At 58.8% G+C, this 14246-nt stretch overlaps 1 protein-coding gene and 1 long non-coding RNA gene across 20 annotated transcripts in view; one reads left to right on the forward strand and one right to left on the reverse strand.

The window, feature by feature from the left end:
• Window positions 1–818: 818 nt before the first annotated feature.
• The window catches only part of NTNG2 (netrin G2), a 67894-nt gene continuing 54466 nt past the window's right edge, over window positions 819–14246 (forward strand). For 6 of the 19 annotated variants that reach the window (XM_045467766.1, XM_045467771.1, XM_045467776.1 and 3 more), the window contains exons 1-3: window positions 821–1835; window positions 5554–5684; window positions 5923–6622. In XM_045467766.1, coding sequence (XP_045323722.1) covers window positions 6410–6622 — 213 coding nt within the window. In that variant the 5' untranslated portion in view covers window positions 821–1835; window positions 5554–5684; window positions 5923–6409. Of the gene's footprint in view, window positions 1836–2472; window positions 2598–4596; window positions 4678–5553; window positions 5685–5922; window positions 6623–7961; window positions 8169–14246 lie in introns of those variants that run through there. The other 13 variants (XM_045467760.1, XM_045467765.1, XM_045467767.1 and 10 more) reach the window with 9 other exon arrangements.
• On the reverse strand, window positions 4340–5350 carry LOC123592576. Its single transcript, XR_006709844.1, has 2 exons — window positions 5190–5350; window positions 4340–4740 (listed from the first exon to the last, which is right to left on the reverse strand). It is a non-coding gene; the product is annotated as an uncharacterized LOC123592576 (long non-coding RNA).

Raw genomic sequence — 14246 nt, forward strand, 5'->3', positions numbered from 1 at the left:
CGCACGGACCGGTTTGCACGAAGCCTGGCATAAAACAGGTGTTCAATAAATGCTAAATTATTGGTACTGTTGTTATTATTAAAGCAGATGACAGTGTTTAATTCTGCATCATCTGCCTGCTTTGTGACAATAGCCGAAATGTTATTCAGCAGTACAGCCCCTCTGCAAGCAAAGGGGGAAACCGTAAGCAGGGAAGGGTCAAGGTGGAGGTTAAGAGGCGGCAGAGGGGTGGGGCACTGAGGTGCTACATCTTGCTCCTGGTCCTGACACCCTCTGTGACCTTGGACCAGTCCCTCTCCCTCTCTCGTCCTCAGGCTCTTTGTTCTTGATGCGTCCAAATGACAGGGCTGGCTGCTTGAGCATTGCAGTGAGAACCCACCCCGGAGGAGGCCAGGAGCACCTGAAAACCACACGACCCCCCCCCCCCCGGAAGGTGGAGGCGCCTCTCCGCACAGCCCTGGGAGAGGGCCTGGCCGGAAACCTCCAGGGGGTGGAAGGGCCCAGGGCTGCCCAGTGTTGCCAGCACCTTGGCCTCTGCCCTCGGCCCCTGCCGGGAGTCCTCCCCCCACCCTCTTCCCTCCTCCCTCCCCAGGGCTTGCCAGGAGTGAGGCCCCTCCTGCCCCCCTACTCCGCACTCCCTCTGGAGCTGGCTTGGCTTCATCAAAAGCAGGGCCCATCAGGGTGGAGGCGGCGATGTGTCAGCTGGTATTCAGGCTCTGGTTGTGCGCTCCGATCGCTCCCCCTCCCCAGTTCCCCAAATCCACCCACCCACCCTTTTACCCACTGCTTGGGGCCTTCTGGGTGGCGGCGCTTTACAGAGGAAGTCACAGCAGCAGCCTTGAGCCCTTGGCTGTTGGGGGCGGGTGGACTGACTCACTTGGCCCCCTCCCTGGTGCCGATGGGGCAGCCCCCACACCCCTGGGCGCTGGCACCCCGTCAGGCCCCTGGGTTTGGGAACAGGAAGCTGCAGCCCCGCGGCGCCTGACCCGGGCCGGCCCGAGGATGCGCTCTGCGCGCCGCGACCCGCCGGCCCCCGAGCCCGGAGGAGATGTCGAGGCAGCGACCCCCCAGAGCAGGCTCGCTCCCGCGGCCGCCCGCCCGCTGGGGCCACCCTGGCCGCGGGCCCGCCGGGCCGCCCCTGCTGGCGGCGCCCCTCCCCGGGCCGTGGCGCGTCCCCCGAGCCTCGCAGTATTTCCTTCCTGCACCTTTAAGAAGACCGTTGCTCCGTGGTGGGATGGTGTGTTAAAGCCACACAGAGGAAGTTACGCAGCCCGGATCAGACCCAGAGATAAAAGCCCCGATGGTGATCGTGAGGGATGGCCAGAGGATTTAGCCTCGGCATTAACTTGGAGCGGAGCGCAGGGGGGCGGTGAAGCGCCCCGCCATCTGGCCCGCGCCGCCGCCGCCGCCGCCGCCGGGGGGATATGCCCCGGCGCCCCGACGAGCAGCCGCGAAGCCCACCCGGGCCGGGGGCCGCCCGGTGCCCGCGCGCCGGTCCTCTCCGAGCCGCCCAGGGGGCCCCAAAAGTTTGCACTTGTTAGAGGCGACCTCCCGCTCGGCCGGGGCGGGCGATGCGGGCGGCGCGGGCGGCCCCCTCCCCCGGCCCGCGTCTCCGGGACGGCTGCGGGCGGCCCCCCCGGCGGCCGGAGGGCTCCCCAGCCCCGATCTGACGGCCGCGGCGGCGGCGGCGGGAGCGGCGCGCGGCGAGGAGCAGCGGCTCGCAGCCCTCCGGCCCGCGCGCCCCCACCCAGCGCCGGCCAGGGCAGGCGGAGCGCCCGCGGGCGGCGGTCCTCGGCCTCCCGGGTCTGCGCGCCGGGAAGCGGCTCGGAGCGGGGGTAAGGCGGGCGGGGAGAGCCCGGCGGGCGCGCGGTGGGGGGCGGGGAGGGTGGGGGGCGGGGGGGGGGAACCAGCGGCTGCAGCTTCGCCAGCCTGGTTTCATTTTTAAAGGGCTTGGGTGACCATGCAGCCTTTCCCGGGGCCCGGGAGCCACTTAAAGCGGCCCAGCAAAGGCTCGGATGCAAAAGTTATCCGGTGGCTGTTGCTACGAGCGGAGGGCTGGCGTCGCCCGAGAGGGGCGTGTGAGTGTGCCTTTGTGGCAGCGTCTTAAAGGAAAAGCTCGTCTTTCCGGCTGGCTTTTTCCTACCAGGGTCTTTTGGCATCGTGCGTGCGAGTGTGTGAGTGTGTGTGTGTGTGTGTGTGTGTGCGCGCGCGCGCGTGTGCGCCGGGGCTAGATGTGGCAAGAACGCCTGCATGTGTTTGTGGAAAGGAGGTTAACCCTTCTCGCGCGCGTCGCCTCCACCCCGACTTCCCCGCCACGGTCCTCGGCCCCCCCCTCCCCCTCCCTTCCTCGCGCCCCCCTTCCCAGCTCTCCGGAAACGGGGTCTGTGCGAGTTGCCCAGACAAACTCTCGGGCAGCCAGGCTGGAAACTTCTCTCGGTGCGGTGGAGGGGTGGGCTAACGGGGGCGGGGGGTGCGCGCGGAGCGGCTCGCGGACGTGCGGAGCGGAACCGCGGGCCGGGCGGCCCGCAGACCGGGGGAGAAGAGGCAGCGGGAAGGCGGGACGAGGACCGCGGGCTCGCGGGGTCCGCCCGCTCCGAGTAAGTTGCCCGCGCGGGCGGGGGGCGGCGGAGGCAGGGGCGCTGCTGGAAGCGGCGCCGGGAGTCGGGGGGCCACCGCTCCCCGGGCGCTCTGCTCCGCAGCTCCTGATCGAGGGAGGCGGTGCCCACTGAGGGGGGCACACCCTCCGCGCCGGCCCGGCCTTCATTACAAGGCGTGCGTGTTAATCGCGCCCGGGGCCCGCACTCAACTTCGGAAAGACGAACCGCAGCTGCGGGACTGCGAGGCACGCCCCTACGCGAAGCACGCCTCCTGCAGCCCACCCGGAGCTCGGACTGCGCCCCGGCCGACCCCTCGGTCCGCCGGGACGGACACCGCCCCCGCGCAGCTGAGGCCCCCTTCTCGCGCCCCCACTCCCCAGCCCTCAACTTTTCGGGGCTTCCCGGTCGCCGGGAGGCCGTGGGGGGCGCGGGGAGCCGGAGCCGGCCCCCGTCCCGGGGCTGGGGGGCGCCCGGGGCGGCTTAGCTGCTGGAGCTCGGAACACCTCCAGGCCCCGGCCCCGGGGGTGGAGGGCGACAAGGTGACCTGGCCGCAGCGGGCTCCCCCCTTCCTTCCTAGCCCTCGGGCACCCCCCACCCCCCTGGAAGGCAGATTTCACTCCGCCCCGCCCCCCCCCCCCCCCCGCTTGGAAGGGAGAGGAAGCTTCAAGGTGGGCAACGTCCCCCCCCCCCCGTACCGCCTCCTCCAGTGCCCCCCAGGGGACCCCCGCGCCCACAGCGCCAAGTTTCCCAAGAGGCGAGGGCGCAGCCGGCAACTCGGGGAGGAGCCTGCTCCGAGCCCAGCCAGCTCCGAGAGGCGCTAATTCAATAAGACAGAGAAATCGGAGTTCAGAAATCCTGGTAAAATCTAATTTTCGGGTTTTAATACCCTGGCTATCAGCCCCCCACCCCCACCTCGGTTCCTGAGGACTCTTAAAAGAAAATAAAGCGCATTGATTCTATTTGTTTCTGGGAGCTGCAGTTTCTTAATAATATCAGGTGAAGATTTATTTTCCAAGGAGAAAACGGCCCACCGGGATACAACCTCTTACTCTGAAATCTCCCTGCTGGCTTCGCACTCCCTGCTTTCCGCCTCGTTTTCCCGGAGACTCTTGCTTCTCTCCAACCCCCCTCCTTCCCCCCCCCCCACTTTTGGCAAAAGCCGGCTGTAATGTGCGCCCGCTGAGCTCACAGTTCCCCCTATAATACCAGCAACGCTCAGTTGATTGACTGGTTGTAAACACGTTTGTTACCCCACCCCCAGCAGATTTGGTTGTCCTTGGCTCTCCACCAGCACCCCACTTTGCAGGGAACGCGCCGCGCTTAAACCAACCGAACTGCCAAGCGGTGAATAGATTTTCGAGAGGGGCTCCGAGCTTCCCTCTCCGTGGCCTCCCGGCCTCCCGGGGCCTCGCTGCCTCCCCGCGCAGCCCGAGCCCTGCGCCGCCGCCGCCGCCGCCGCTGGCCCTGCAGATCAAGGAAGCCCGCAGCCAGCGCCCCCGAGGGGGTGTCGTCGGCCGTAGGGAGCTCCCTACCTGTTAGTGAACAGTTGGGAGTCCGCGGCTGGAAGAATTAATTAGGGACGTGCTGTTTTCTGGGCAGCACGAATTTTGGGTAGAGGCATCCAAACCTTTGCCGGCCGCGCTATTTTATTTTTACTACATTTTCTCAGGTTGTAAAAATAGTCGCCAGGCGGGTTCTTTCTGAGAGTTTCTAGCAAGGAGCGCATTCAAGGCCAGGCAGGCTCTATAACAGGTTTCTCTTTAAACAGCCAGAGGTGAGCGGTGAGAACGTGGTCCCCCTGGGCTCCTTATTCATCTCCATCAAGAGCCCTTCAGCCAGAGACCGGGGCAGGGGCCGCCTTAATGCAGATTTATGAGTCCCCCCCCTCCCCTCCACCAGGAGCGTGGGGGCACTGGCTGGGGGCTTCTGCGGGGAGCCCAGGTGAGCCACCAGCCCTCTCTGGACAATGTCCACTTCCCCGGTTTGTCATTTCTGGCAGGTGTGTGTTTGTGTCTGGGCCGAGGACGGGGTTTCATGGAAAAGTGATTAACTCTTCAGAGACCTTCCGTGAGGATGTCAGGTGAGAATCAGGCTGAGGTTGGCACGGATGCCGGAGCAGTTTGGGGATTTAGACGCGATAATCCTAGGTAGAACAATAACCAGAATAATTAATGATGCGGGGCTTCTGCCGTGACTCATTCCATAACCTTTGCCCTATTGGCTAGTATTTTTGGCCAGGATCCCACACTGGCTGGACTCAAATTCTCCTGGTAATGTATCAAGTGTCTGGGAACGCACCACATTAGTGGAGTCATGTTTTCTACAATGTAACATTTGTCTTAGTTATAGCTCTTTGGGCTCTTAAATCATTATCAGTAGCTTAAAATAGCAGAGCAATAATCATAATGGTGACTCATTTATGGGCACACCCTCTAAGGATTATTGCAGAATTTTGGCCTTGATCAGAAAACCTATTATGACAAACCACTGTCACTTCTGTGGAAGTCTTCAATGTCCCTGGTATCTTAGCGTTGCAAATGAAATTCACCGTTTCAGAATTGGGAGAGAGATTTATGGGCCCCTGGTTCTTACCTGTGGGTCCACACACGGACCTCTTGTGTTCCTCCGTACCTGTACGTACAGACTCGTCTGCACGCAGGGTGACAACTCTGACCTTTGACTTGTCGGTCGCGGTCACTCAATCTTGACTCCCGAGGACCTTTTGGAAAGTCGGTGACCCCGAAGCGGGGGGCCCTTCTGCTGACCTAACGGCTCCCGGAAAGGAGGGGAAAAAACCAAATCACCTCAAATGCGCAGCTCTGATGTTAATAAAAATAACCTACTTTTCTCCGGAGACCTCGCTAATGCAGCCTCATTTTTTGCACATTTTGCCAGAGAGCTTTTGTTCTTACATGTCTTTTTTCCCCCCACCCTTTCTCTTTTTAATTTGTTGCAGGTGTTGTTGCTAATGAGCTCTCTCTCCTCCCCTCTTAACAATGAAAGACAAGCCAGCCCCGGGTACCTGGATGCATTGAGAGCGGAAGTGTGAGAAACTTCATAATAACTTGCCGATGGCTACCAGCCAAGGTCAGCTGGCCCCCATTAGTGCCCGTCCCCGCAAAGCAGAGCCACATAAGCTGCTCCCCAGTTAAAACCTCAGTCACTTTTTTATGCCGTAGTCCAGCCACACCATTGGTGTCACTTTAAGCCCATGTGAAGAGAAATCTCTTTTATTGGTCTGAGATGCCAGTCCGGTCCCACAGAGGGAACATCTTTCCAGCTAACACGTACACCTCCTGATTTTTATTTTATCTTTACAACGCAGGCCGGAGGGTTGTTTTGCGGTTGTGCTGAGCCCATCACACATTAAGGGTCCTTTAAAGAACCTGGATTGATTGGAGGGACAAAAATTAGAAGCAATCTGATCCCGCCTCATGCCGGATCCCCGCGGATTTGCTCCTTATCCCATTTCCATCCGCTGTCACAATTTGAGAGCCTGCCTGATTTGATCAGATTCACCTCCGGGAGAGGTGTAATGCCAAGGTTAGGAGGACGCCAAGTTATGGGCAACTTTTTGATCTGCCCATCAGCAGTCTGAGAAACGCCGGCTCTGGGTTTTCCGCATCGGCCTTCGGGAAGAAACAGGTTCCTCGCCCTTTGCGACCCGGCAGTCGGTGCTCGAGTCCCCGGGTCATCCAGCCACCACTGCCTGGCAGATGTGGCCCTTCCATGCTGAGGCCGAGAGTCCCGCCTGACCCAGTCGCTGCCTCTCCAGCGCCCGTCCGGGCCACGCCCCTGCGGACTGCTCAGCCATGCTGCCCCTGCTGGCTCTGTTCCTGCACTGCCTCCCACTGGCCTCTGGGGACTACGACATCTGCAAATCCTGGGTGACCACGGATGAGGGCCCCACCTGGGAGTTCTATGCCTGCCAGCCCAAGGTGATGCGGCTAAAGGACTACGTCAAGGTGAAGGTGGAACCCTCAGGCATCACGTGTGGAGACCCCCCTGAGAGATTCTGCTCCCACGTAAGTCAGCCCACTGCTTCGCTCAGGCCGAGTGGGAGGGGGTCCGGGACAGACTCTTGTGATGGGGGAGCACGATGGGGGGCCCAGATGCAAGGCTGATGGGCACCGGATGGCTGTCCCACGTTGGAAAAGTGCCAAAGCAAAGGCCGCACCCCCCCTGCCCCCCCCCTGCCCCGGGGCTCTGAGGTCACGTGACCTCGTTCTCTGGGGCGGGCACATTCTTGGCCCCCTGACCACTGGATCGTTGCCGTAATAGCGGGGGGGGGGTCATCTGTGGGAGCTCCTCGTGTGTGGGCTGACAGCTTCACGCCCAAGTCCTCCCCTCAGCTCTGCCAGGTGGACCCCGCGTCGTATAAAGGAGGAGTTCTGGGGGGTGACATGTCTGGGCCTCTGTTCCATTGTCTATCAAATGGGCATCGTAGGAGTAAGGGAGCTAATTTGTCCCACGTGAAGTGCCTGGCCCAGAGCAAGTGCCCCCCAGACGTTAGCGGTTGTGCTTCCTGTTGGACGGATGGAGAAACTGAGGCCCGGAGTCACGCACCAGGAAGTCCTGGAGCTGGGACTCACGTGTTTGGCTCCAAAGCCGCCGAGCTAAACTGCCTGCCGAGAGGGGCCTTCCCGCTGGGCAGCTCTGCAGAGCCCCCTCCCCAGCCCCGCGCTGGGCATCCAGGCCGTGGGAGCTGACAGGAGGGGCTCGTTGTCATCTTTGGGGTGTCCTTGAGGGAGCCTCTGGGGCCTGTGGCTGGACTGAGCAGGCATCCCCCCGGGCTCCTGGGGACGCCTTTGTCCCACGGGGAGTTTCGTTCCTATCGCAGGGCAGTCAGCCTGGGAAGGTAGGTTTCCACTTGGACAGTCAGCAGTCTGTTGTGAGTGAGTCTGTCACTGTGGACGGTGGCTGGGCCAAGGGAGCCAGCGGGGGAGGGAGGGAAGAAGGCAGCACAGGGCTGGGGACAGAGACTGGATAGTCCATGGGGGTCACTGCACTGGGGATCCCAGGGCTTCGCTGGCTCAGGGGTGAGCAAGGCGGTCGGCTCCTGAAGGTCAGGGGCAAGGCCAGGTCGACGGGCAGCCGAGCCCAGTTCTGAGCCTGTGCGTTAGGCCGACAACCCACCGCCCCCAGCTCCTGTGAACGCTTCTCCACTCACTCCCTGAACAGAGTCAACCTCGGTCTCTCCTATTAGAGTCTCGAGTGTATTTCTTCTCTTAAATATTAATCATTGCCCTAATGTACTGGGGGGAAGGGTGTGGGACAGGGCAGCTAAATCATAATTCATTGGACCAGCTTCCGGTCAAGGGCTTGAGGGGTGGAGGTGACCATCAAATGCAAGGCTGGGGCCCTCTCCTGGCCAAAGCTGGCTCAGGATACTCTCGGCCCTGTCTGCACCCTCACACGGGGGACCCGGTGCGGCTGCCATCGTGGGGTGGTCACCCCCCCCCCGACCCACAATCCTAGCGCTGCCCCACCTGAGCCCAGGCGGTGTCCCTTCTCCTTCTCTCCCAGGGAGACAGACGAGGAAGAACAACGTCTTCAACATCTCCCGCATAGGTGGGTCCTCAGTGTCTCCACAGCTGTCTGGTGGACTTAAATATTTCATTACAGGCTGCCGTCCTGCTCCGCCTTTGATTACAAATGTGCGGCCGACAAGAATGGGGACTCTGCCTGGGCAGGCGGGGGGGTGGTGGGGGGAGCTGGCTTCTGCAGGGAGCGGGGGGTCCCGTCCAGATGGACTCAACCCCCCGTGCAGCTTCCCCTGAGCAGGTCCTGTGTGCGTCTCATTTAATCATCTCCGGGATGCTCTGGCAGGGGTGGGGGTGGGGGGACTGTTCTAATCCTGTTGTAGGGATTAGAAAGGTTTGCCTAAATCCTGGCAAGGTCACTCAGTTTGGAAGGCGGGCAGGCAACTGGTCTGCAACCAGGGCCTAGGCTCACCCACTAGGTGGCTCGGCCTGCCCCTCTGAGCTGCAGTTTCCTCCCCTGTAAAGTAGAAGTGATACTGTCTGGGTGTCACAGGGCTGGCAAGGGGGTGCGCCCTGGCCGTGCCAAGCCCTGGGCACTGTGCTGGCACACAGTAGGTGCTCAATGTGCAGTAGGTTTTATGCATTTATTATTGTTGTTAGGAGGCCCTCAGCCGTGTCCCTGGCTTTTCTTTCCTGTGTTCAGCCTTGAGGACGCCACGCCCCGTATTTCTAGTCTCTGGGCAGCAGGGCTATGTGGCCTGGCCGGGGAGCTTGAACCGCTCTGGGCACGGCAGGTGATGTGAACCACCAGGGGGCGCCCCACCAGTAGCCAGCCCCCCACTGCCCCCTTTAGCCTCGCGAGCGCCCAGTGGGTCCCAGGTCCTGTCCCAGCATCCAGCCAACTGGAGTGTGAGCCCTGGAGCACCCCCAGGGTGCAAGATGGGCCAAGAGGCAGCCACCCTTTCCAGGGTTCAGTGTGCAGACCCTCCCTCCCGCCAGGCTTCCTGTCCTTCCGTCCTTCCGCAAGGCCACCTGAGAACTGAATTGTAAATTCCAGCCTGGTGAGGAAGGGGAGGGGGGGAGAAGACCAAGATAAATGAATAAATAAAAACCTATTGGCTCTAAATGCACAATGAGAATTAATAGGGATGAGCTCTCAACAGAGGATCTGAGGGCAAGGGCAAAATTTCAATGAGGGCCGCGGGAGAGGACAGACAGCCCTCTGCCCTCCATTCTGGGGGACCCGGCCGGAGAGGGCCAGCCTGGCCGCGCTGGAGGGCCCAGGGGGCGGGAGAGGTTGGGTGTGGGAAGCAGGCCCCTCAGTGCTCCAAAACTCTCTTCCTGTGCCTCTGAGATAAAAGCCAACCCTTGAGCCTCAGGAGAGAGACGGTGAGGAGGGGCGACAGTGGGGAAAAGAGAAAAAGAGAGAGAGAGAGAGAGAGAGACTTTGCTGGCCACAGACCAGGCAGGTAGTGTTTAAAGCAATTCTGTAGATACCTACTTGGTACCTAACGTGCAGTCCTTGGACTCACCTTGTTAAAAATGCAGAATCCCAGGCCCTGCCCCAGACCAACTGAGCCAGAACCTGCATTTTAACCAGCAATGCAGGCAATTCAGATGCATGCAGGGTACGGTCTGAGACACGGCTGCTCGACATAATTGCTCAGTCGTGGGTTCGACTCGCTTCTCATGTCCCCGGGGGATCTTGGCATGCAGGGGCCCCAGGAGTGAGGGGTGGAGCTGGGAGCTCACAGCCCTGAGGCCCTCTGGAAGCTGCCAAAGAGAGGCTGCGTGTCTCCTGTCTAGAGGCACAGGCCTGGGGTCTGAGGCCCCGAGCTCCCATCCCAGCCTTGCTGTTTTCTCGGGCAGGGTGATTGGGGTAAGTCTCTCCTGACCTCCGTTTCCTCATCTGTAATGGGGGGGTGATCTTGGCTGCCTTGCCCCCACCCCACCCCCAACTGCCTAGGAGAAGGAAATGCCTCCCTCAGAACATCCGGACGCACTTGAAGAGTGTGAGCTCTGTTCTAGTATCAGGCTTCGATGTTATCTCGAGTCCAACATTGATCCCCTTGGTTTTGAAGCAGATGAACAGTCAACTTTTTATCCAAGGAGACTCCGGCTTGGTCGAGGGGCCACGAAGGTGTATCTCTGAGCACACTTCTCCCTCAGAACGTGCTTTGCCGTCTCCTTGCCTCAGTTTACCCAGATGTCGAGCCAGTGGCCCTATCCCCCCCACCCAAGGGGACGGCTGGGCTGATTAAGGCAGATGGCAGGTGGACCCTTGAGTCTCCTAGCCCCCACCTCACCGTGACATTGAACTCCATCTGCGGAATCGAGGTCATAGGTGCCCCGCCTCCTGCCAGACGTGGGTAGTCAAGAAATATTCCCAGCCAGCAGCACTGAGCCGACTGGCCCCCTGGTTCAGGCCTCCCTTCCCCGCTGTGTTCCTGGCCCCCGAACCCACAGAGAAGAGCGTGCCCCAGCCCCCTGCTCCCCTCAGCACGAGGTCACAGCAGACCTTGCGGATATTCACAATAGACATGGCCAACAAGGCGTGGGGGAGACACTCTGATGTGGTAGGAGCCCCGAAGGACGGCTGCCCTCCCTCTTGGCTCAGTCAGTGCTAGGTAAGCGCTTAATGGAAAATGGTTGGGGGAGTGGGAGGTCGGTGCAATCCGGGAAGGCTTCTCAGAGGAGGGGAGATTAGAACTGAGTCTTACAGGAAGGACCAGGGTTTTGATCGGGCCAGGAAGCCCCGAAAGCTCTCGCTTCTCTCCGTCAGGGCCCCTGGCTGTGGGATTTGTGATCGGATCTCACCAGGAGGTCTGCACGGCTCAGTCAGTCCTTAGGTAGAAAGTGAGTTTGGAACCTGAGCTTCACCCAACCCTTAGTTAAAGTGGCTCATTCTGTCGAAACGCCTGAGGCAGGGCCCAGGTTGGGACAAGAATAGTTCCATGCATGACATCTTGTTGCCCAGTGAAGCCTCCTTCCTGGGGAGCAGACAAGTGACAGGTCGGGGGCAGCGCGCCGTGAGGTCAGCGCCCACATGAGCAAGCTCCCTGCCCCTTAACGGACACCCCATGGAGGGTAGGGCGCAGCGCACCTGGAGCGCAGGGGGGGGGGGAGGGGAAAGGGCCCGGAGGGGACACCTTTCCAAAGAGTGTCAGAAGTTCTAGAACTTTCCAGCTTACACATCCCTGCCTTCCCCAGGCTCGTCTTTCTTTTCCGACTCTACATTCTCTGCCCTTGATTTTCCACATAGTTTCATTTTTCTCCTGCCTTGCGTGTATTAGGAGCAGCGGCCTCAAATCCCATGTGCAGGGAGGCAGGGGATGGGCAGGGGGACAGACAGGCAGGCTACACCCGCCGTGGATGAGAACTTGGGATTTGGGAAGGGGCAAAGGTGAGCTCCAGTTATCCCTCCCCTCTGGACTGTGGGACTTTGGATAAGTCCCTTGTGCCCTGAGCCTCAGTTTTCCCATCTGAACACTGGGATGACACCAGCCCCGGGGCTCAGAGGAAGGCTGACAAATGAGATGAGACACAGCACGGAGAGACCTCGGCAGGGCACCTGGCACAGAATAAATGTTCCGAAACAGGAGTTTTCTTTTCCGTCCTGGAATGTAGCTGGAGAGACAAAGGAGTGACAGTAGAAAGAAGACAGGGCTCTCGGCCGGGCACGTAATGCAGGGTACAGTTTGCATGCACTGTGGGACTTCAGAGATGGGGGTCGGCACCCGTGTGGTCTGGGATTCAGAGGGGCGATGGCCAGCACTAGGGAGTTGACATGTGCAGGGACACAGAGGGAGGGTCCAGGTGATAGGAGGAGAGAGGTGTGGGTGATTGGGAGGGGACAAGCCGCTTCACCTCCTTGTCCCATCCAAGCCCCCCAACTCCCCTGACCCTGTAAACTGCTCCCCCCGCCCCGCAAACCTGCAGGGCACGGCGTTGCTATGCTGTTAGACAGATGAATCGATAGAACAAGGCTTCCCTACGTCTACTTAGTGGAGGAGATTCAGCCCTCCTCTGTCTGGATCCTAACTGACCCCTAGTGCTGGGGGGGGGGGGTCAGGGCAAGAGTGTGGTGGGTGTGAGGGGAGCAGGGGAACAGTGTGCATGCAGAGGCCAGAGCGAGGCCACGGGTGGGGCCTGAACGGAGTGTGGCACGCTTGAAGGAGCAGGACAGCCCCTTGCCACCCCGGGACCCGGGCCCAGGCTGCAGAGCTCTTTTCCCATCCCCCGGCCCCGTGGCCCAGGCTCCCCGGTCTCAGACCTGGCCAGGGTCCATATGGCCCATGAGGCGGGGACCAAATGCAGAGGAAACTAGGGAACGACAGATGATGCAGAAACAGGTTCTGATTTGTTTTGCATCAGCAGCAGATTTGCTTAAATAGATGACAATGTGTCTCTGATTCTCTGAGTGCACACCAACGGCTGGCGGGGGACAGCGTGTTAGTGCAGAAAAGGCACTGGAGGGGAGCCGGGCAGTTCCAGGTTCTGGCAAAGTCTCCTTGTTGCTGGGACACCAGGCCGAGCCCCTTAGCCTCAGTTTCCCCACCTGTGCAAAGATGGGGTTTGCCTAGATTCACCAATGCTCCCGGAAGATCGCCAAATGGATTCTGGGAGTTCGTGGAAATCCAGGCTGGGGTTCAGCTTTGGTCACATGCAGACAAAACGGGGGACCCCGGTGCAGATAGGGGGGCTCTGAGCGGCCTGCACAGCACTAGATACTTTTTTCCCAAGTGTTCTCCTAAATGCAAACCAAAGCAAAGAAAAACAACGATGAGTGCTAAAAATACAACGGCACATCACGTAATTTCCCTCTGGTTTTCTCCATCCCTTTTTTTTTTTTTTTAATTGAGATATAATGAACGGATAACACTGTATTAGTTTTAGGTGTTCAACGTAACAATTCGATACACGTGTATATTGCAGAATGATCACCGTGATAAGTTTAGTTACCACCCATCCCCACGCAGTTAAAGTTTTTTCTTGGGATAAGGGCATTTTTAAAAGAATTAAAAAAAAAAAAAATTGTAATTGAGGTGGAATTCACATGCCCTGAAATTAACCACTGAAATAATTTTATTGCAGGAAAATAGAGCAGAAACATTGCCTTTTTAACCGTTTTTCGGGATATAGTTTAGTAGCATTTAGTACACTCAAAACGTTGTGCGACCACCACTTTTCGTGTAGTCTCGAGCCGTCTTCGACCCGGAAAGAGGAAATCATGTTTCCTGCGGCCGCTGTCGCGCCGCATCGCCCCTCCCCCCAGCCCCTGGCAACTAGTCGCTCGTCCGCTTTCTGTCTCCGCGGATTTGCTTATTCAGGACACTTGGCGTAAATGGAATCATACAACAGGTGACTTTTTGCGCCTGGCTTCTTTCGCTCAGTGTCACGTTTTCGAGGCTCACCGTGTCCTGGCAGGTGTCAACTCCGTTCTATTTTTCAGGCTGAGTAACAGTCCAGTGTGTGGGTAGACCACATTTTTTTGTATTCATTCACCGGTTGATGGACATGGGGGTTGCTTTGACTTTGGGGCTGTTATGAATAATGCTGTTCGGTACCTGGGCAGAATTTTCTTTTGTGGACACTGCTCTTGGGTATAGAACTGCTGAGTCATATGGTCATTCTATGTTTAAGTTTTGGCGGAGGTCCAAATGTTTTCCATGGCAACCGCGCCTACCTTCCATTCGCACCAGCACTGTGCCTGGTTCCGATTTCTCCCCATCCTCGCCAGCACTGGGTATTTCTCATTTTTGTCTTTTCTTATTGTGGACACCCTAGCGGGTGTGAAATGGCATTGCGTATGGTTTTGACTCGCCTTGCTCTAGTGACTAATGGTGCTAGGCGTCACGTGCTTATTGACCCTTTGTATATCTTCTTTCAAGAAATATCTATTCAAGTCTGTTGCCCTGTTTTTCATTGGGTTGCCTTTTTATTGTTGATTTCTGTGTGTCCTTGACATATGTTAGGTGCTAGATCCTTATCAGATACACGATTTGCAAATATTTTCCCCACTCTGTGGATAGTCTTTTCACCCTCTTGATTGTGTCCTTTAACGCACATTTTTTTTTTTTATTTTACTGAAGTCTAATTGATCTATTCTTTTTCCTTTTTGTGTGTATGCTTTGGATGTTGTATCAAAGAAACCATTACTAAATCC

Source organism: Leopardus geoffroyi, chromosome D4, assembly GCF_018350155.1.
Source record: "Leopardus geoffroyi isolate Oge1 chromosome D4, O.geoffroyi_Oge1_pat1.0, whole genome shotgun sequence".
NCBI lineage: Eukaryota > Metazoa > Chordata > Mammalia > Carnivora > Felidae > Leopardus > Leopardus geoffroyi.